At 46.5% G+C, this 20,382-nt stretch overlaps 1 protein-coding gene across 7 annotated transcripts in view; it reads right to left on the bottom strand.

Moving 5' to 3' along the window:
- FHIP1A (FHF complex subunit HOOK interacting protein 1A) overlaps positions 1–20,382 on the bottom strand; it is a 200,286-nt gene that overhangs the window by 18,342 nt on the left and 161,562 nt on the right. For all 7 annotated transcript variants that reach the window (XR_008390250.1, XM_053658217.1, XM_053658221.1 and 4 more), the window contains 3 exons: positions 12,648–12,815; positions 10,223–10,302; positions 1,569–1,759 (listed from right to left, as the gene is read on the bottom strand). Coding sequence is in view for 6 of the 7 variants with exons in the window: in XM_053658217.1 (XP_053514192.1) it covers positions 1,569–1,759; positions 10,223–10,302; positions 12,648–12,815 (439 nt within the window). In the remaining variant the exon portion in view is untranslated. The remainder of the gene's footprint in view (positions 1–1,568; positions 1,760–10,222; positions 10,303–12,647; positions 12,816–20,382) is intronic.

The raw sequence follows: 20,382 nt of genomic DNA, 5'->3' as shown, positions 1-20,382 counted from the left end.
CATGAATTTGGGGAACGAATCTTCTCTAGAAAACCTGGGGTTTTCAGAAAAGCCTGTTGAGTCCTTCTCCCTTCCTGGGAACCATTGGGAGGCTGGTAAGAACCAAATGGTCTCTTAGCATAAAGCCCTATTCAAATAGTCTTTTTCGCCTAAGAATGTTTCAAGTGTTATCAAGTTCTCAACTGCATAACTGAAAAAAAAAAAAAAAAAGGACTCAAACAAGGAAAATACATAATCTATGGTTTTCTCAAACCTCTACCACGTGGCCGGTCCTTTGTCAGTGCTATCGGACTTAATCCTTACAGCAACCTACATGGCAGGTACTATTTTCTCCATTTACAGATGAAGAAATTAGCCCTGGCTGGTGTGGGTCGGTGAAATGAGTGCTGGCCCGCGAACCAAAGGGTCACCAGTTCAATTCCCGGTCACGGCACGTGCCTGGGCTGCAGGCCAGGTCCCCAGTAGGGGGCGTGTGAGAGGCAGCCACGCACTGATGTTTCTCCCCCTCTCTCCCTCCCTTCCTCTCTGTCTAAAAATAAATAAAGTAAAAAAATAACTATTGGAATTTCATAAATAACTACTGGGTACGAACATGTAAGAAAGCCATACCAGTTTAAATAACAGGCCAATATATTTAAAACCCAGTTTATTATTCTGCAACAAAAATTATTCATCTTCATGAAAACACTGTATCTTTGAAGACCAAGAACCAGTAAGACAACCCTACTTTCTATAAAGTACGTTCATACTGAATGTGCTGGCACTGTCCTAACCAAGCAGCCTGGTGCAGTCTACCAGAAGCCCACCCAGGTGCACAGAGTGACACTGGGGGGGGGGGGGGGGGGGGGGCCAGAACGCAGATTGGAACCCCTGAGTCATCACCAGGACCTGGCCATTTCCCAGCGGCCACAGGACAGGCAGGATCTCTCTGAACTCAAACAGCCCTCTGACCTCCAGACACACGCAAACGCCCCGAGGCAGCTGCCTGCCGAGAGCCGGGGCTGACATGGGTGAACGTTCCCATTTTACTTGTCAGGATCAAGTGCGGCTGGCCAACTGCAGCCCACGCTCTAACTCCTGCAGAAACAGAGCATTTGTGAAACACCCTCACTGGGCCAAGCAAATGAATCCAACACCATCGCCATATGCAAATTTCAAGTTTTATGATGATACATTATTGACAGGCAAGTCTCCACACACAGGCGATTGTGGAAGTTAAAATAAGGGCTGACTCTCTCTCTGCTACAGCCATCTCCACCACCTCACCCCTGGTTCGTTTGGGAAGATGGCCCGGCACCTCCGCATTGGACTCTGAGGGCGACACTGGAAATCCTCGATAAAATAAAGGTCCTGGGAACCTGGACTGGATGAGAGCTGGGCACGAAGACAAACACTGACCACCAAGTGTCCGTAACTCCTCACAATGGGGAAAAGGATCCCCAGTAGCTGTTCATAAAAGCAACGGAACTCACTGCCTCGGTCCCTGTCTTCTCAAAGACACGCACCCCCCAAGGAGGGGCAGAATCAGGCATCCTTCTGTTGAAAGCTCAGCACCAGTGAGTTCCTACCTGAACTACTGTGTGCACACTTCGACCAGAGAATATAGTCCCTCTCTTGGTTCCCGAGCGTCAGGGTGATCCCGCTGGAGCAGCAGACCGGGGTCAGGGCAAGCAGCTTGGCCGCAGAGACGGAGTAACAGTCTCGCTCCTTCACAGCCCACCTCTGACTCAGCATCATGTGATTGCAGGGGACCAGATACCTGGAATGACAAAAAGGGCTGCCTTCAGTCTCCGCAAAGGCCGCTCCCAGTCGGCCACCTCCCGAGCCATACTGGGGACTTGCTGTGGCCAGGGGTGCTCTGCCTACTCTCAACCCACCCATGCCTCCAGGGTTCACTGACTTGCCTGAAATCTTTAGAGGGCATCTTTCCTCTGACAACAAACCATTGTGGAGAGCTCACGATTTCAGCTCCGTGAACCTCCTCATCTCTTAATAAATCTGCTGTCCTTCTTCACCTCGGTGCCTCTGCACCCACTACAGCCTTTGCCTGGAAGCTGCTTTCCCCTTTCCCAGCCTGACAAATGTCACAAGACTCCAGCGTCAGTGTCACCTCCTCCAGGAAGGCCTCCGGGCCTCCTGCTCCAAGATAGAGCTACTCGCTCCCTCCACTACGCTCACAGACCCCCACAAGAGCACTATTTATTACTTAGTCTTGTTTCAGCGTTTGCCTCCTCAATACAATGTACTCTCAGAGCAAGGACCTCCTTCAACGGTTCTGAAATGTCACCCCAGGAGCTCCGACTCCCGGTGGGCACCAAAGGACAGCAGAACCGCGGCACAGTGTGAACCTCCTCTCACAGTCTCCTGAGTGACTGTGAGAAAATATGGGGGCCAAAGACTCGCCAAGGGACCCTGGGCCCCATTTCACACATAGCGCTTTGGGTTGGTCATCAAAATCATCTTAGAGTCATTATGACCGTGAAGACGAGAAAACCTGGGCAATCATTTCTGACTCATTCGGAACACACTGTGGGCTTCATGGGGAGAAGAAAGTCCGTAAATGGCTTACTTTCTTTTTTTTTTTTTTATCCACACTTGGGGACATTTTTTTCATTGCTTTTTTAGAGGGAGAGGAAGGGAGAGAAAGAAACATCAGTGAGAGAGAGAAACCTCAATCGACTCCCTTCTTGTACGTGCCAGGGCCGGGCTGCGTTCCCACCGGTGGGAGAAGCCCTCTCCCCCCTGCATCCTTCAGAGTCGCCACCATGTCTGTGGAGAGGACCTTGTGGAACGAGCTCCTTCATCTTCTACTGGCAGCAGCCATTCCACCTCCAGCAGGGCTCAGGTGCAAGTCCCCAAAGCCAGGGCAAGAATGAGAACAGACCCACCCCCTTTCCCACACGGCCCCCCTTCAGCTCCCCTGTTCACCCTCGTGGCCCCTGACTGTCATGAAACCGGACTGATGAAAGCTGATGCGCCCATGCCAGGCAGCGGGGCGTGTCTGGACCTCAGCGACCGCAGCGCAGGCCTCCAGGGTGTGTCCACCCAGGGCTGCGGGGAAGGCCACCAGGGTGGAGTTCTTGGTTGTTCTGGGGAACAGAAGGTTAAGTGGAAACCCTGTCATTTCACACCTTGAAGGTTATTAAGATGTGTGGTGGGAAGTATCGTGAAGAGAATTAAATCTTTATTCCTCCTTGACTCGGGCTCCGGCAGTGGGTCGGTCATCAGCACGAACACAGGTTTTCCTCACTTGGATGAACAGATGTGGCAGATGGCTTAGTACCTGTAGTGCTCAAGACACACCCGGAAAGTGGTACGCTGTATCTTTCCCACGGACTTTTTAATCACAGCCTGCTCCCCCTGCACTGCCGCTTCCTCGACAAAGAGCAAAAGGAAAGCATTCTGGTCGGTTGAGATTGTGGTTGCTCCCATTAGCGCAGGCTCCTCTGGAACTGACCCCTGCTCACTAATGGGACGCTTGGCTCTGGCTGTGGGGCCTCCATCACCGCTGTTCCATCCTTGTTAAACAGCACCGTCTTTCTCCCTGTCATGAAAGTGAGCCATTTATGCCTCAGCTGGTGTGGCTCAGTTGGTTGGAATGTTATCCCGTCAGTGGAAAAGTTGCGGTTCGATCCCAAGTCAGAGTGAATATTCAGATTGCAGGTGGGAACCCAGGTGGCCTTCCCCGCAGCCCTGGGTGGACACACCCTGGAAGCCAGAGCTGCGGTCCAGACACGCCCCACCGCCTGGCATGGGCGCGTCCACTTTCATCAGTCCAGTTTCATGACAGTCAGGGGCCACGAGGGTGAACAGGGGAGCTGAAGGGGGTCCGTGTGGGAAAGGGGGTGGGTCTGTTCTAATTCTTACCCTGGCTTTGGGGACTTGTACCTGAGTCCTGCTGGAGGTGGAATGGCTGCTGCCAGTAGAAGATGAAAGAACTCATTCCACAAAACCCTCTCTGTGCAGAGACATGGTGGTGACTCTGAAGGATGCAGGGGAGAGAGGGCTTCTCCCACCGGTGGGAACACAGCCCAGCCCTGGCCCCACGGGCCCAAGGGAAGACAGTGCCGCTCCAGCGCCTCAGCACCCTGGCTCCTAGGAGCGGGGAGGGCCCAGCCAGGACAGAGAAGAGGCAGCACCAACCACAGTAGCCTCAGGCAGGGAGGCGACCGCAGCAGAGGCTGCGGTGGCAACTGGTGGAGACACACTTGTTCGTGAATGACCCCCTCCCTCACAACCTGCAGAAGTCATGGCTGCTGCTTTGCAGGGGCCAAGGTCATCGCTGAGGGGCAAAAGTGAGCCAGGGAAACCTATCCTGTGGTTGTTGATGAGAACTCTCCCATTCTTATAGGCTGATGAGGCCTAGGAAAATTCAGATTACACAGCCTTTATAGTGTCCTTAGTCTCATCATTAATTATTCAAGAATAAACTGCCTCAAAGCTTGTACCTGCTGCAGGAACTCAATGACTACTTACAGCTCAAACCAAGCATAATTCATGACTTAAGCTGATATAGCCATAGATTTCTACTCTTTGTTTGAAATATTTTTTTAAAATGGCACACTGGATCAAACCTAATAAAACTATTTGTCAAATATCACCAGTGGGTAGCTTGAAATTATGTCAGAATAAAGAGGTATTGGGAATTTGCAACTTTGCAAATACATGCTTTCAGTGGAAACTATGAATTTTCCTCTGAGGAAATCAAATGAAGGGAGACTCCCCATATGTTAAAGGAGAGGCTCAGCTGTGGTGGGAGCAAGGGAGTCCGTCCAAATGAATCAGCCCCTTGCAGCCCATGCAGTTTCTCTGCTGCGTCTTTGTAATGAATTAGGCTTGTCCTGCAGGGGAGATGGGAAAACATGCACTGACCTGCTGCCTTTCCCTCGCTGATGGAGGAAGATAGAAAGCAAAACAAAGGCTCACTGCAGCCTCATTTCCAACAGCCGAGCTGTGAGAGCGACCTCGGTGGGCACCAGTGGGTAGCGCGTGAAGGAGCCGAGACCACTACGCAGCTGCAAAACAGAATGCTCTCCTGCCACGTGTAACAGCGTGGGGGGGACCAAGGGGGTCCATCCCCCTGGTGCAGCGAATTAATGCAGACGGAGATATGAGTACCGTACAACCTCACTTGTTCGATTTTTTAAAGAATGAAAACAAATGAACAAGCAAAACAAATTTGTAGAAACAGAGAACCCCTCTGGATGGTCGCCAGAGGGGAGAGTCTCATGGGGACAGGTGAAAAGGTGACAGGCGGTTGCCAGTGTGGTCACCACAGCACAGACACATAGATGTATAATAGTCACTAGGTTGTACACCTGAAACACGTATAATGTTATATGGCAGCTACACTTTCACTTTAAAAAGGAATCAGAGCAAATGTCAGAAGCTCCTTAAATGTCAAATATCAGAATGCGGTGGCTGTCAATAGCAGAAAAATCTCTTAGGAACTGGTGTATTTGACATCAAACTATCTTTTTGTTTTTACTACATTTTGTTTGGGGATTTTATTTAAATTCATAAAGTGGTAAATATCTCAAAGGAGTAAATATCTAATTGTAGGAGTCCAGATTACTCAAAGCCGCACCGCAACATCACAGGAAAAACAAAATACTCTCCCCTTTCTCCTCCCCCTTCTCATTATTTCCCTAACTCTCTGCAACCCAGACTCTAGTTTCTATTTTCCTGGATGTCATTCATTACAATAAAGCATCAGCGGTGACAACCGGTCAATAACAAGGCATACTTATTGCCGACCGCTGCACTGGCAAAGAAACCAGCAAAACGAAGCAGTGAAGAGCGAAGGTGTGAGCCAGGTCCCTCACAAGAGCTGATGAAAACCTGAATAACCGCCACTAGGCACAGTCCTAAAACACAATGTCAGTGAATTTCCAAAGGGTCGTCTGGATTTCAGAGATGGTGTGGGCATATTTCTCCTATTCGGCTCACCCCAGGCTGGCCGGATGGCTGGCTTTTCTGCTCTCCTTCACCTCCTCCCATGCTAGAGGGAGATGTTCCTGAGGGGTCCACACAGGTTTTATGAGCAAAACAGCCTCTATCTGCAGGCAACGGGCATTGCAGTTCATAAAGCTGATGATGGACCCACACTTCTGAAAGAAACACCCTAACCAGAATATGCATAAACAGCACTCTGAGCACTAAGCAATTAAATCTTCCCCAAACTGGGAAGCACCAGGCACAGGGGGTGATCTGTCACTTCCCTGCTTGTCAGCATTTCCTGCCTGCCTTTGGTCTATCGTATGTCACTCCCATGGAGATGCACAACTTCTCCTTGGTTTCCCGCTCACTAAAATAGCCTCTCTTTGGGGAGAATCTCATTTCAACTTATTTATCTGATATTTTTCTAAATGAATGAACCATACCAGTTGCAAATGGATTATCACTTGGAGATGTCAATATTTAAGAGTATTTGGAAGGCCTGGCTGGTATAGCTCAGTGGATTGAGCATGGGCCTGTGAAGCAAAGGGTCGCTGGTTCGATTCCCATCAGGGCACATGCCTGGGTTGCAGGCCAGGTCCCCAGTAGGGAACACATGAGAGGCAACCACACACTGATGTTTCTTTCCCACTTTCTCCTTCCCTTACCCTCTTTCTAAAAATAAATAAATAAATAAATAAATAAAAATTTTTAAAAAGAGTATTTGGGTTGCAACAAAAACTGGTGTATAGCTATTAGTTATTTATCACATACCAGCTCCATGAAAAGGATTCACATATTCTTCACTACTCTGTTGCCTCCCAGTTCTACAAATTTATCACGTACATTCGAGTGACGACACTGGCAACAACGAAGGGATGAATTACACATCTATTTTTTTATGTTCCTTAAGATAAAGTTTAAATAAATAAAAGGATAAGGGTTTTTCATTGTTGTTGCTTTTTGTACAGATTCTAAATCAGAAGAGACACTGTTTTCATTTGTTTAAAATGTATTTTCTAGAAAATTCTGCTCCCTTAAATTTGTGTAATAGTTTACAGCCTTTCAGCATATTACCACAGATACTACCACAGTTGATCCTCCTAAAAACCTTGCGAGGCAGCAATTCCCAAAGCCAGAAGAGGTCAAGTCCAATCAGCAGTTTCCTCTTGCTCTGGGGCTCTCACTGGGTTCTAGCCTCCACGGCTCACAGCCTTGTTTCTATATTTCTTTATCTCTTTATCTTGTTCTATGGCAAACTTAGTAACTTCCTCGATCTAGCTTCTAGCTCATTAATTCTCTCTTAATCCGTGTCTTAAATGCTATGTACCTCAAATAGTCATTTTTATTTCTAAGAGATTTAGTTGTTCTTCCTCAAATCAGTCATTTTTGTTTTAGTAAAAATATCCATTTTCTGAACAGGAAATAACATGTTGGTGAGAATATGGAGAAACTGGAAGCCTTATGCATGGTTGGTAGGCACGTAAAATGAGCAACTGCTATAAAAAACGATAAAACATTTAAAATAGAATTGCCATATGATCTAGCAATTCCACGTCTCAGAATACACTCAAAGAATTGCTGGCAGGGTCTATAAGAGATACGTGTATCCCTGTGTTCACAGCAGCATTACTCATAATAGCCCAAACCGGAAGCAATCACAGTGTCCAATGACAGAAGAATGGATTAAAAACTGGAATATTACTCAGCCTTAAAAACAAAGGTGATTCTGACACCTGGTATGGCAGGGATGAACCCTGAAGACACTATGCTAAGTGCAATCAGTCCTGTACAAAACGGCCAACACAACATGACTCCACTTAGGTGAGGTCCCTGGAGGAGTCAAATTCGAGATCGGAAGTAGCTGCTGGCTGCCAGGGGCCGGGGGAGGGGAACGGGAGCTAGTGTTTGACAGACACAGGGTGTTGGTGTCGCAGGTAAGAACGGCTCTGAGATGGACAGTGGTGATGGCTGCCCAGCAAAGTGGACGCACCTAATGCCGCTGAACTGTGCATTTAAACATAGGAAAGGGGACACATTTTACATGTATTTTACCACAATGAAAAGTAATTTTTAAATGTGGGGGAAATCAGCAGTTTGGAAGACGGAGACCAGGAAGTAGAGGTTTCCTGTCTGTCTACCACGTGCCCGACTTCTACGTAAGCTCTCTTACTGCCCTTCTCCTGGATTCCCCGGGCAGTGCCACAGAATTGGAAACAAAGTATTCAGTAAAAGGCATCATCATCATCATCATCATCATCATCAAAACCAAAGAAATAGAGAAGAAAGCAAGCTCAGGACCAGGCAGTTGTCTGTCAATTTTCCGTTATACAGAACCCATGACGTGTGTCCTTCGGGCATCTTCCTGGTAATTTCTGGGAAATTACTAGTCCTTGCCCTAGAAATAACTAGTCCTGACTTGAACATGCAGATATTTGGACCAGGAGCTGATTTCTTTCCCTTCATAAACTACAGATTTTAACTAGTATCTCTAAGGACAGTTTTTAACGAATGCCACTTTGTAAGCAGACCAAAGGTGACGAGAGCTCGCCTTATAAAGGCAAATAGCTGGCCTCCCTCCCCTGGACCCACGTGACCCGGTGACCCAGCATCAGAACTCTGCACCTCCTGAGAGGGCCAGGCTTCCAGGTACGCTAAAAAACCACACGTGTGTTTCACGCCATCCAAGAAGCAGTATTCAAGAGTTTAACGTTTAAGTATAATCAGGTTTTACTCTTGGTAGAGGCAAAATCTCTTTCTTGGCAAGAAAAAAGGCTTTCACAAGTGGTACTGATGAGTTTCATCCTGGCGGTGCCAATGGGTTCTGTCCTGGCAGCAGAGGCTGGATGGGGAGCTAAAGTAATCCTTTTAGGACAGATAACTAAGGCTCCACCCCGGCATTCACTCGTGATAAGATTTGCTCTTCGCTAACACCTTAAGAGTGCTTGCTGATGACCTGATCTAAATGGCTAAAAAGTCCAAAAGCTCCTTTTAAATTTAGAAAACTGAGAGGTGGCACTGTCCCATAAAAGGGTGACTCTGTACAGTCTCTGGTCCTTGGTGCCACTTGACTGTTCCCAGCCTGTTGGCATCACCCCCTTTGTGGGGAGGTACAGCCTTACCACACCACCCTCCAGCCCGGAGTCCTCAAAGGCAGCCGGGCACCAGGGCCCCCGGAGAGTCTGGGAACACATGCCCACCCCGGAGTTCGCACGTCCCGGAGACGGCCAAGAGTATGCCCTTCTAACTAGTTCCCAGGTGGGGCCGCTGCTATTGTCCCCACAATGACACTTTCCCATCGTCCCCTTTCTTTTCCATGACTACCACTTTCAAAATGCTGTTTTATGTACCTGGAGTGCCATCTCCCTGGCAATTCTGCCCTCATGGTGTCAACACACTCACAGGGACCAGGGACAGCCCGAGCCTCCTCCCTCTCTCCTAGCTGTGGCTTCTTCCACCCTTACTCCCAGAGAGGGACCAAAGAGAGGGTCAGGAGGCCCAATTAGGAGGGAGCAGGTGGGGAACGTGCCCAGGAGCCCTGGCAGGCTTTTCCGCACCACCGGAGGGTTGTATGGGAGCACAAGCCCAGCCAGCTCTCCTTTTCTTCCTTTACAAAAGCAGCTGCTGCCCTCAGGGACCCCAGAAGGAGAGACAGGATTTGGGGGTCCTGAGTCCCCTTGCCAAACGATCAAAGTAACGGTGTCATAATAGTGGCCTACTCCGACTCCCAGCACCTGTCATCGAGCACCACCAGTCTGGATGAAAACGTTCCCACCTGAACTTCTGAAGGACCTGCCTTTTCGACCTTGCACACAAGCGCTTTTCAATCCGTCTGCTCCACACCTTACCCCTTCTGGACTGTGCACATGCAGTACTCGTGAAATATTTACTGAACTTCACTGAACCGTACTCAGAGGTCAAAGCGTGGACATGTATGCACGTGGGCCATTTCCAAAGCAAGTGCCACAGGAATTATGTATCAACAGCATTTCGAGTAACACTGGTCCCCTGAAAATGTACCTTAGGAAAAAGACGTTCTTACATGGACCAGAAGAGCATTCATAATAATTCTGAAATTTTCCAAACATTCTATCTATTCTTTCCAGGAGCATATTTATAACATAATGCACTTGCCACCCTGAAAACTTTTAACTATAAAGCCAAAATTAACCTTAGGAAGTAACCTTTTCTTGCTGACTTTCTTCCTTAGAAGCATGGCCCCTATTACCAGGGAAATACACAGAGAGTGAATTTTTCTTTAATGAGAACAAAGACGACAACTCACCTCAGAACCAGTTGTAACATCACATCTTCACAGTGCAAACCGATGAGGGTTCTAAATAAGGCCAGGGACACCACACAGAGCTGAAGAGCAATGAACACATTCTATTTCAGACACTGGAAGGACAGCTCTGCTCTCCACAGATGGTAAATAAGTTGGAATTACAAAATAAAATGGCCCTTTTTCTTCAGCAGTTTTGATAAAAATATGCTGCTGCCAGAGTGAATGTGTATCTAGGCCATCAGTTCTCCGGTAGGGTTGGATTAGAAAGACTAAGCCTCGGGGAGGGAATAAAAGGGGAAAAAAGAGAGATACTGCGAAAGGGGGATAAGAGGGGAAAAGGGGAAGGGGTCCTCCAGGAACATGTATAAAGGACCCACGGACAAAGCCAAAGAGGGGTAGGATTGAGGGGGAGGTAGGAGTGGGGCGGTGACAGGGGAAAATGGAGACTGTGCTTGAACAACAATACTTAGAAAGGAAAGAGTAAGCCTGGAATTTCACCATCTTGCAGAATTACCCTCCTGCAAGATGCTTAGTTCATACTTCCAACTTTTTAAGATCCAGACAAAGACACCCCTACAGCTCTCCAATACATACATATGGATGTGTGCACACACATGCACACGAGATGTTTCCTCGTCAACTGTTTTCCTAACTCATCTTCAAACATGACATTAGATATCTAGAAGGCAGGGCTAACGGAAAATTGCAGATACCCCGGCCCACTTTCCCTCCAGGGTGCTCAGCCCCCAGCCTCAGCCCCTCTTGCCCTGTCTCCTGGCTTTGGGGTAAACATTCTCTTTGGTTCCATTTTCAGTCGTGCTCAGGGCGTGATAAGATACTTTTCTAAGAAGTCCATTAAAAAAAAAACAAGACTCCTTTCACTCCCTTCTTTTCAAAAAGGAAAGATAAATAGAAAAGAAACTTAAAGGTGTATTATAAAATCATCATGCCCTTTTGGGAGTAAGCTTTTATCATTTTATCAGGCCACTTAAGTAATTTAGGGGCAGGTGTATCTGCATCTTTGTAAGTTGGACTAGATGTTTGCAGGCATTTTGTAGGAGGGTGATTCTGCATGATGGCTTCATTACAGGCTTAGACTTTCTCATCAGATGCTATAGGAGAACGAATAGCCCAAATGCACATTCCCTGTGTACTCCTACAGCTCAGTGACAAAAAGACACCATGCTAAGTACTCTAGATATTGATTGGAAGGGGTTACCATGGCAATACTGGATGTAACATATTGTATACAGTCGTGTTAACTATAGTCACCATGTTAGAGCCCCAGATTCATCTTATAACTGGCAGCTTATACTCTCTGATCAACACTGCAGCTTTATAAACCATACTAGCTATTTAAGCTTTTGTCTTTAGAGTAAAAAGATAAACTCTTTACAGTAAGTGTGTTGTTGTCTCATAAGCTTACCTTGTAATTTCTAAGGGTTATTCTATGTGTGTTGTCAATTATTCGGTTCAGTTCAGGTTTAGGAGTTTACTAAATTCCTCCTGTAGCAGCGTACAGCTGGCTCTTCCTTTCCTCTCCAGTCTGATCATCTCTACCTTCCGATGAAGTTTTTAACCTATTCACATTTATATTATTTTTATCATTGAATATGCCTGCTGTTTAACTTTTTGTTTTCTATATGCCTCATGATTCTGGTTCTCCTATTCCTCTTTGACTGTCTTGTTTTGCACTGAGTATTTTCCCTAGTACGACATTTTCATTCCTTTAATGACTGTTTCACTACATATTAGTTATTTTATTAGCAGTTTGCTCTAGGCCTTACTACATACATCTTAACTCATCAGACTTCACGTCAGACCTTATACTAAATCAGTTCCAGTGAAGCAGAGATAGCTCCCTCCCTTCTAACCTCCTTTTGTGCTTTATTGTTACACATATTACAGCTGTATGTCACAAGCTCAATAATACATTGTGAAATTATTATTCTTTTACTTTTAAAACAATAACTATTGTTAGATAGAGATAGCCCCTGGCGGGGCGGGGCACTAATAATAAAAAGAGGATTTTCGAAGTTGATCAGAATTTCAAACTAAAGAATGGCTTCCTCGATTCGCAACTGCCCAGACCCCCATGTCAAAGCCCTGGAGGGCAGACCAGAACCTCCGACACCCAGACCAGACCCACTCCTGTCCTGCGTTGCCAGCACTGGGGCCTCCTGGCCCCTGCATCAGGCCTCCTCGGAAGCGCAGTGGGCTGGCTCCACAGAAGAAAGTGCCAGCCCAGGCACGTGGAGGGAAAGGTCCTGTGAAAGGCAGTGAGTGTCTGACAAAGGGGCCCCAAACAAAATGCATTATCTGATTGCAAAACAGAAAAGGCAATGGCTGCAAAAAAATAAGGGAAGGGGCATAGAAAAGAGAATGTTCATGATTTTATCCCAGAAACAAACTACCGAAGTCTTACTCGAAAGGGGGTGTTGATCCGACTGGTGAGAGTGTCCAGGATGTGGACGTTCTCGTGCTGGTGCAGCAGGATAAAGCGGAGGAAGATCTCAAGCAGCGCCGGCTCGGAGATGCTGCGCAGAAAGAGGTCCAAATACGCAGTCGTGGTCATGACTTCCTCCACAGTCACCTGCAGCCAACGACAGAGCAAGCACAGCTGAGCTTCCTCCCGATACTGCAATACATGCCTCCCCCGCAGCCCCCCACCTCACCACCTTGACCCCGTCAGGGCAAGAACACACCCACCGCGAGAACACACTTCAGAGCTGCATCTGAAGCCTGTGGCCGCTTCATATGCCAGATGCCTGATGAGGCTCCCGCCCTTGAATTCAAACGGCAACGGCACAAAGACACAGTTCAAGTGTTCAGGCAACTCCCATCACCAAATGCAGTTCATACACCACAAAGATTCTAAAGTGTGATCATGGACAGCAGGGGGAGGTACTGGAAAGTTTTTACAGGGTCCATAAAGGATGAATTAGACAGCTCAGCATAGCTTGTTTCATTATTAGTCATTCAGTGAGCATTTGTTGAGACCTGCTATGGATAAGGAGCCAGAAACATTAAGAACGTATTTATTTTGTCCAGGAAGATGGGTTATATATACGATCTAGCAAACACAATAATATAATAACGAATGGCAAGTGTGAGATAAAAAAAAGTGATACAGATGTTCAGATATGTTTCTGAAAAGTTGTAAATCATGTTTTATAACCGAATAACATAAAGTATTATTTGTAAAGTGCTATACGAGTGTTATAAAGTAACTGTGACTTTTTTATAACAAAAAATTAGTATTTTCTATGTGATGTGATTTCCCCATGCAGTAAAATGTCAATCTCTCGGAAACAGAACACCCTGAAGACCCATGTTTTTCAAAGAGCTGAGGATTTGACGCTCAAAGCATCAACAAATTAATTTTAACATTGTGGGTGGGGATATGTTAAGAGCTAGCATATATTTGTCTTCCAAAAGGCAGAATGCAACATCTCTTGATGAACAGAGGTCATCCGTTGCCTTGCTGTGTGTGGTATAGAAGTACTCAAAAGTGAGGCCTCGTGGAACTCCCTGGGGAGACAGTTCAAAACTGCACATTCCAGCCTCTACCCCAGCCACGGCTGGGCTCCCCTGGCCCCACACCAGGAGTGTGACATGCTTGGTGGCTCACTCTTAGCATGATTGCAGCTTCTCTCCTTTAGTTCTCCATCTTCTTTATTTCTCCCTTTGAAATGCTAACTGTTACTTTAACATACTGTTACCGGGGTGTCCCTTTTATACACATTTCTCTTCCCCTTGCAATTTTCTACTTTCAAAACCCAGAGCAGTTCAGAAACTAGATCTCCAAGTCTGCTTGTAGAAGTGTAGACAGGCCTGGCGTGGATGCATCTGCACATAAAGGCTTCAACTGCTTCTACAGATTTCTTGGTTCTCAGGTACGTCCTAGACAGATGAGTCCAGGTGGGTAAGTGATTACCAAGCCAGTCTTGTCTGTTTTCTTTGTTCTGGCGAGGCACGCCTCACTCTGCATTTCCCCCCACACTCTCAGGACCCACTGACAACGCTCCCCGCAGGGCCCTGGGTGGTGTGAGCACTGTGTCAGCTTGCACACGCCCGCCCCCACCAGTGCAGCACCAATGCTGGAGGGTCCTCAAATGCTATACATACCGCTCTGTCACCTGACCAATGTCAAAGGGCTCCCTGTGGCCCAAACACAGCAAAGGAAACAGGTGCCAACCTCTTGGCTGAGAAATAGCCCTGAGGAGAGTGCTTCTCAGGGGCTTCCCCAGCTTCTGAAACGAACTGCTCCCCTCCCTGCGTTTTCCAGTGTCCCCCAGTTACACACTCATCGCACTCCCAGTCCTGCTCTGGGACACGCACGGCGTCCTTGTCTTTATTACTGCAGTGCAGCGTACGGGTCTAGCATAGGGGCCGCACTTCATAAACATTTCCTGAATAAACGACATCCCCAAGGACCCGGTGATTCGTACTGGCCAGAGTCAAGCTTAACTTTTAATTCTTCCCTCTTCTCTGCAAGTGTTCTGAAGGCCCCAGAGAGTGGGAACATTCTTAATAAAGACATAAAGTAACTGATGTCACCAAGTAGCTGTGGGGGAAATGACTCACAGCACCTAACAGGTAGTTTCATTAGCCTCTACCTGTTCCACTCCTGTGATCTTAGGGCCCTTCAGCAGAAATTTAATCCAAACTCACTTAGGCGGGAGTCTAATTCCCTAACAGTCTTGATCACTAGAAGTAGCACTAATCACTCCAAATGGGCCACGTGTGTAGTTTCTGCAAGACCGTATTTTCGTCTCACCTACTGAGCACCACTGAGAGGACCTGTCGTGCAGACTTCCAGGAGCTGCCTCAGCACCAACAGTGCAGCAGCAGCTCACCCCACCCATTAAGTTGCATGTGACCTTAATGAGCTCAAAAGCACAGCGATCAACTCTTCGGAATGCAAGTCTCAGTCTTTGAGGGCTGGCATAAAAAGAGGGCATAAGCATTTATTATTTACTACTTTTAGGCTGGATAAATGAAAGATTTTTTTTTAAAGAAATCAAAGCTGTCATTTATAAACTAAGAGGATTTAAGAGAGTACTTGGAGGGGCAGCATTTACATAACATACTATAAATATTAAAGACCCAATTCTATTAAGCATCAAGTTGCACACTCTTTATAAATCGAGGTCAGCTAAGCTAATACTCAACCCCAGGAAAACCTGGTTCCCTCTCTTTCCATCTCTTCCCTCCCCCATATTGTCAGCGTCCTTAGCAGCCCTTTATCCAAGAAAATCTTCTCCTGCCCATTACGTTACTTCTCAGTCTTCTTCTAATCCCCCAGTAGGCAAACTCCTTCACCAGGATGAGCTGGAGCCTAAGTGTGATCACTTGAAAGCCAAGGACAGGCAGACCGAGGAAAGCGGCTCTGCTGTGCAAAGGGCGGACTGAGGCTCCACTGATGCCCCACAGGGCGGGGTGGGGGAGACAGCAGCCAGGTAGGAAAGCAGCTGCCACCTCACGGTCCCATTATAAACACAGTCCGACATCAGTTGTTCATAGAAGATCTTTTGAAAATTTATATAGAAATCCTAGGAGAAATAGTAAATAAGGTTCTACTTTATCACCACATAATACACGATGATAAACGATAACGAAGCTTAGGAATGCTGTTCTTTATTAAAGGGAGAACAGAGTGACTACAATAATCTAAGGAAAACTCACTTCTACAGACAAATAATGATCCCTGACAAGGTAAGTACAACTGTGAATCAAAACAGTGTGTCTGCTTAGGCACTCTTTTTTTTTTAGTTAAGGCAAAATTAGTATATAACATCATGTTAGTTTGAGATCTACGACATAATAATTTGATCTCTGTATCAGTGCAGTGATTACCACCAGAAGTCGTTAGCATCCATCACCACACAATTGACCCCCTTCACCCATCTCGCCCCCTCCTAAGCCCCCTCCCCTTGGACAATCACCAGTCTGCTCTCGGTATCTGTGAGTTTTGTTGCTTTGTTTGCTCCTGTGTCTGGTTTTTAGATTATACATGTCAGTGAAATCCTATGGGTATTGGTCAATCTGTCTGACTTAGTTCACTTGTCATAATACCCTCAAGGTCTATCCACCTTGTTGCAAATGACGGGATTTCTTTCCTTTTCATGGCTAACATTCCAACGTATACATGTGTATATACCACATTTTCTTTATCCATTCATCTATCAATGGACTCTTAGGTTGTTTCCATATCTGGGTTACTGTAAATAATGTTTACACTACCCAAAGCAATCTCTATCAGTATTTCAATGGCGTCCTTCATAGAACCAGACTGTTCTAAAATTTGTAGGGAGCCACAAAGACCCTGAACACCCAAAGCAGTCTTGAGAAAGAAGAGCAAAGTCAAAGGTTTTCACACTCTTGATTTCAAAGTGTACTACAAAGTTATAGTAATCTAACAGTATATTATTGCATAAAAACAGAACAGAACAGAGAGCCCCAAAATAAACCCACACACATATAGTCAATGAATTTATAACAAAGAAGCCAGGAATATATGATGGGGAAAGGACTGTCTCTTCAATAAATGGTGGTGGGAAAACTGGACAGATGCAAGCAAAAGAATGAGATGAGACAACTACTTTACACCGTACACAAAAATTAACTCAAAATGAATTAAAGACTTGAATGTAAGGCCTGAAATCATGAAGTTCCCAGAAGGAAACACAGGCAGCAAGCCCCTTCCCATAGTCTCAGGAGTGAGTTTTTGGATCTGACTCTAAAGGTAAAGACGACAAAAGCAAAATCAAACAAGTGAGACTGCATCAAACTAAAAGCTTCTGCAGAGCAAAGCAAACCATCAACAAAATAAAAAGGTAACCTACCAAGTGGGAGAAATATTTACAAATCATGTATCTGATAAAGGAATAATGTCCAAAACATATGAAGAACTCAAGCCCCGGCTGGTGTGGCTCAGTGGACTAGGCTCCACCCTGTGAACCAAAAGGTCTCTAGTTCAATTCCTGGTCAAGGGCACATGCCTGGGTTGCAGGCCAGGTCCCTGGCTGGGGGCCTGTGAGAGTCCACTGATGTTTCTTTCCCTCTCTCTCTCTCCTTCCTTTCCCCTCTAAATAAATAAATAAAGTCTTAAAAAAGCATTTATTTATTTTTTTTAAAAAAAGAACTCAAACAACTGAACAACAACAACAACAACAAAAAGTTAAAAATAGGCAAAGGGTCTAAATAGACATTTTCCCGAAGAATATGTGCAGATGGCCAACGGGCACATCCAAAGGTGCTCAACATGACTAATTATCAGGGAAAGAAAAATCAAAAAGCCAAAATGAGATATGACCTCACGCCTATGAGAAGGGCTATTATCAGAAAGACAAGAAATCCGTGTTGAAGAGGATGTGAAGAGCAGGGACCCCCCAGGCGCCGTTGGTGGGGATGGAAATCGGCACAGCCACTGTGGAAAACGGCGTGGAGGTTCTTCAGGAAATCAGAAATAGAGCTACCGCATGACCCAGCAACTCCACTTCCGGGCACTTATACAAAGGAAACAAGAGAATACTCGTGTGAGAAGGTGTGGCCACCCCGTGTTCATTGCAGCATTATCTACAGTAGCCTAGGCACTCTAGTGTGCTTGCTTTTCAGCCTCGGCTGTAGCACAGAGCCCTGATTCAGGCACTTAACTTCACTGCTCTTAAGTCCAGTTCAGGACATCCTTTGAAATAAGTCTCTTTCCTCACCTACCTGTCCACCCTCCACGAGCCCTTACCTAATACCTCCCTCATGCCAAGCCCTCTTCACCATCCCTTAAACTGGTGCTTTCCAAACTATACTTTGAGACCCAAAAGTGGGTAGTGAAATCAATTTATTGGTTCACTCATGGACCAGGTCCAAATAGAAAATATTAGCGTACACCCCATGTAGTAAGTACGTACTGAGCTGTCATACTTTTGTACACATATTCTATTCAGGGGATATAATATTATATTTATATATGTGTGTGTGTGTGTGTGTGTGTGTGTATCTTATATATTGAGTAACACACACACACGCGCAAATGTATAAAACATTTCTGGCGGTACATCACAGTCAGAAACGTCTGGAAAACACTGAAGTAGCCCTGCAAATACCAAGCCAATTCACAGTCCTTCCTGCCACCCTGTCTGTCACCCACCAGTTTCCCCCCACCAATTTCCGACATTCCAGGCCGTGACCCGGCCAGGCCTGGTCTGGAAGATGTACACGTGTAACTGAGATCAGTTCTCTGAACAGGATGGCAGCTGAGTTTACAGAAAATCTTCTTTTTGTTTCAGCCTAAGAGCTCCAACAGTACATTTTTCTAAATTAAAATTTCAAGCTTCTCAGAAATGGATAATATAAAGAGTTTGCTTTCTTTTAAAAAGGCGGTGAGTGGGAAGGGAGGCGCTAACACAGTGAGTCACACTCCACTCCATAAACTGTCTCAAAAGCCGAGGCCAGAGCCTGGCCCAGCCGTCATGCCCACGACTATGGCAGCGCATTAACTTAATGCACAGCGTAGGAGTGAAATTGAGCGTATAGACATTCTGACCTTTCTGTAATCTGCTCTAGTTGGAAAATTCCATTTGCATCTAAATTAGCACCAGAATCCTCCCTGTAATGGCAGGATTATATGTGTCCTGAAAAATAAGTTTCCCACCTACTAACAGTGTGTGTGTGTGCATGCATGGGTGTGAACCACTCACATTGGGACAGATGGATCCTACCTTCTGTCACGCAGGCAGGTGGCAGGCAGTAGGGTCAGGTGACTGTTTCACCCTCTCCAAGTTAGAAGCCACACTTCCTTGGATTTTCCTTTGATTAAGAGGAGAAAACTAGCAAACCAAGATTCAGCTGAATCGTCTGTGAGCCCTCAGTCCCAGCAGTCCCAGCTAGAAAGTTAGGGAAGGAGACCCAGGTGAACATGGCCCACTGAAACCAGCAGTGGGGACGGGAATGGTGCGGCTGGATTGCATGAAATAGGGACGACAAGGTCTTTACAGGGAACACAGGTGGCCCCTGCTCGCTACTGCCAGAGACGGACAAGCTAACAGACAGGCACGAGGCAAGTGCTCACAGGTACAGCCAAGGGCACCAGCTGAATGGGCTCTTCACAGCCATCTTCTTCCCTCCAAGGACACAGCGCTCGAAGAACATTCAAGTACAGAAGGGAAGACAGAAACCCTGGTTCACAGTAAGCAGCCCCACGGTTTCAGCTGAAAACTGAGGGCAGAACGTTCATTTATTCCAAGCCTAAAAAGAGTCTGCAGTTGGTAACTCAAACTCTCTCCCTCCTGGGCCCCTCACATCCCCCTCTCTCCTGCTCCTGGACCACATTTCACAGACGCCACCACCTGAGGGAGGCTGGGGAGGCCACTGGAGGTAACATCCACAGCTGGTGAGTTCCACCATTTACCCCCAAAATATGGAGGAAGGAGGAAATTAATATGATGGCTACAATGACTTCGGCAACGTATACTAAGGAAATATTAAAGATACTAAAAAGAAAGCCAGTCTCTGCCTTTCTTCCCCAGCATTTCTTCAATGCATCTGCAATGCATTAAATACAATAATTAAATCAATTAAATAGAAATTAATGGATTCATTAAATATCATTAACTCATACTTACTGAGGGAAAGGGGAAGGAGTAAACAAACGGCTTTTCAGGCTTCTTCCAGACCCTGAATGGTGAGAAACCTCACCACTTCCCCAGAAGGCAGAGGTGGGGCCTGGGGTGGGGGGGGTGGCTCTTAGCTGCAGTGTGAACCATGAAAACAACACGGACACCACTGACCAGTTTTAAGCTCCTACTGTGCAATTAAAGACTATCCTCAGCATATCGTTCCAGCTCTTCGGGTCCGCACAGTCTTGTGAGGACTGACCCAGCCTCAGCAGAACATACACTCATTGTGAGGACACTGGGTTAAACACCCAGATCACCAGAAGGCGGAAGGAGCAGGCTCGGAAGGGCAGGGGGGTCCGATGCCAGGCAGCCAAGACACGAATACCCACCATCCCTTCTTTGAGCCTCAGGCAGGATCACATGGCTCCCTCTGGCAAGACAGCACAGTCTCTGCTGTCAGAAAGCATTCCTCATTGTAAAAAAATAAGAAGCAGCCAGCTGCAATTTGAAGTTAACCTGAATGTAAACTGTCACTGGGAAAAA

Source organism: Artibeus jamaicensis, unplaced genomic scaffold, assembly GCF_021234435.1.
Source record: "Artibeus jamaicensis isolate MK-2021 breed Jamaican fruit bat unplaced genomic scaffold, CSHL_Jam_final scaffold_537, whole genome shotgun sequence".
Classification (NCBI taxonomy): domain Eukaryota; kingdom Metazoa; phylum Chordata; class Mammalia; order Chiroptera; family Phyllostomidae; genus Artibeus; species Artibeus jamaicensis.
The sequence above is the reverse complement of the archived record's forward strand: the minus strand, read 5'-3'. Positions and strand labels throughout refer to the sequence as shown.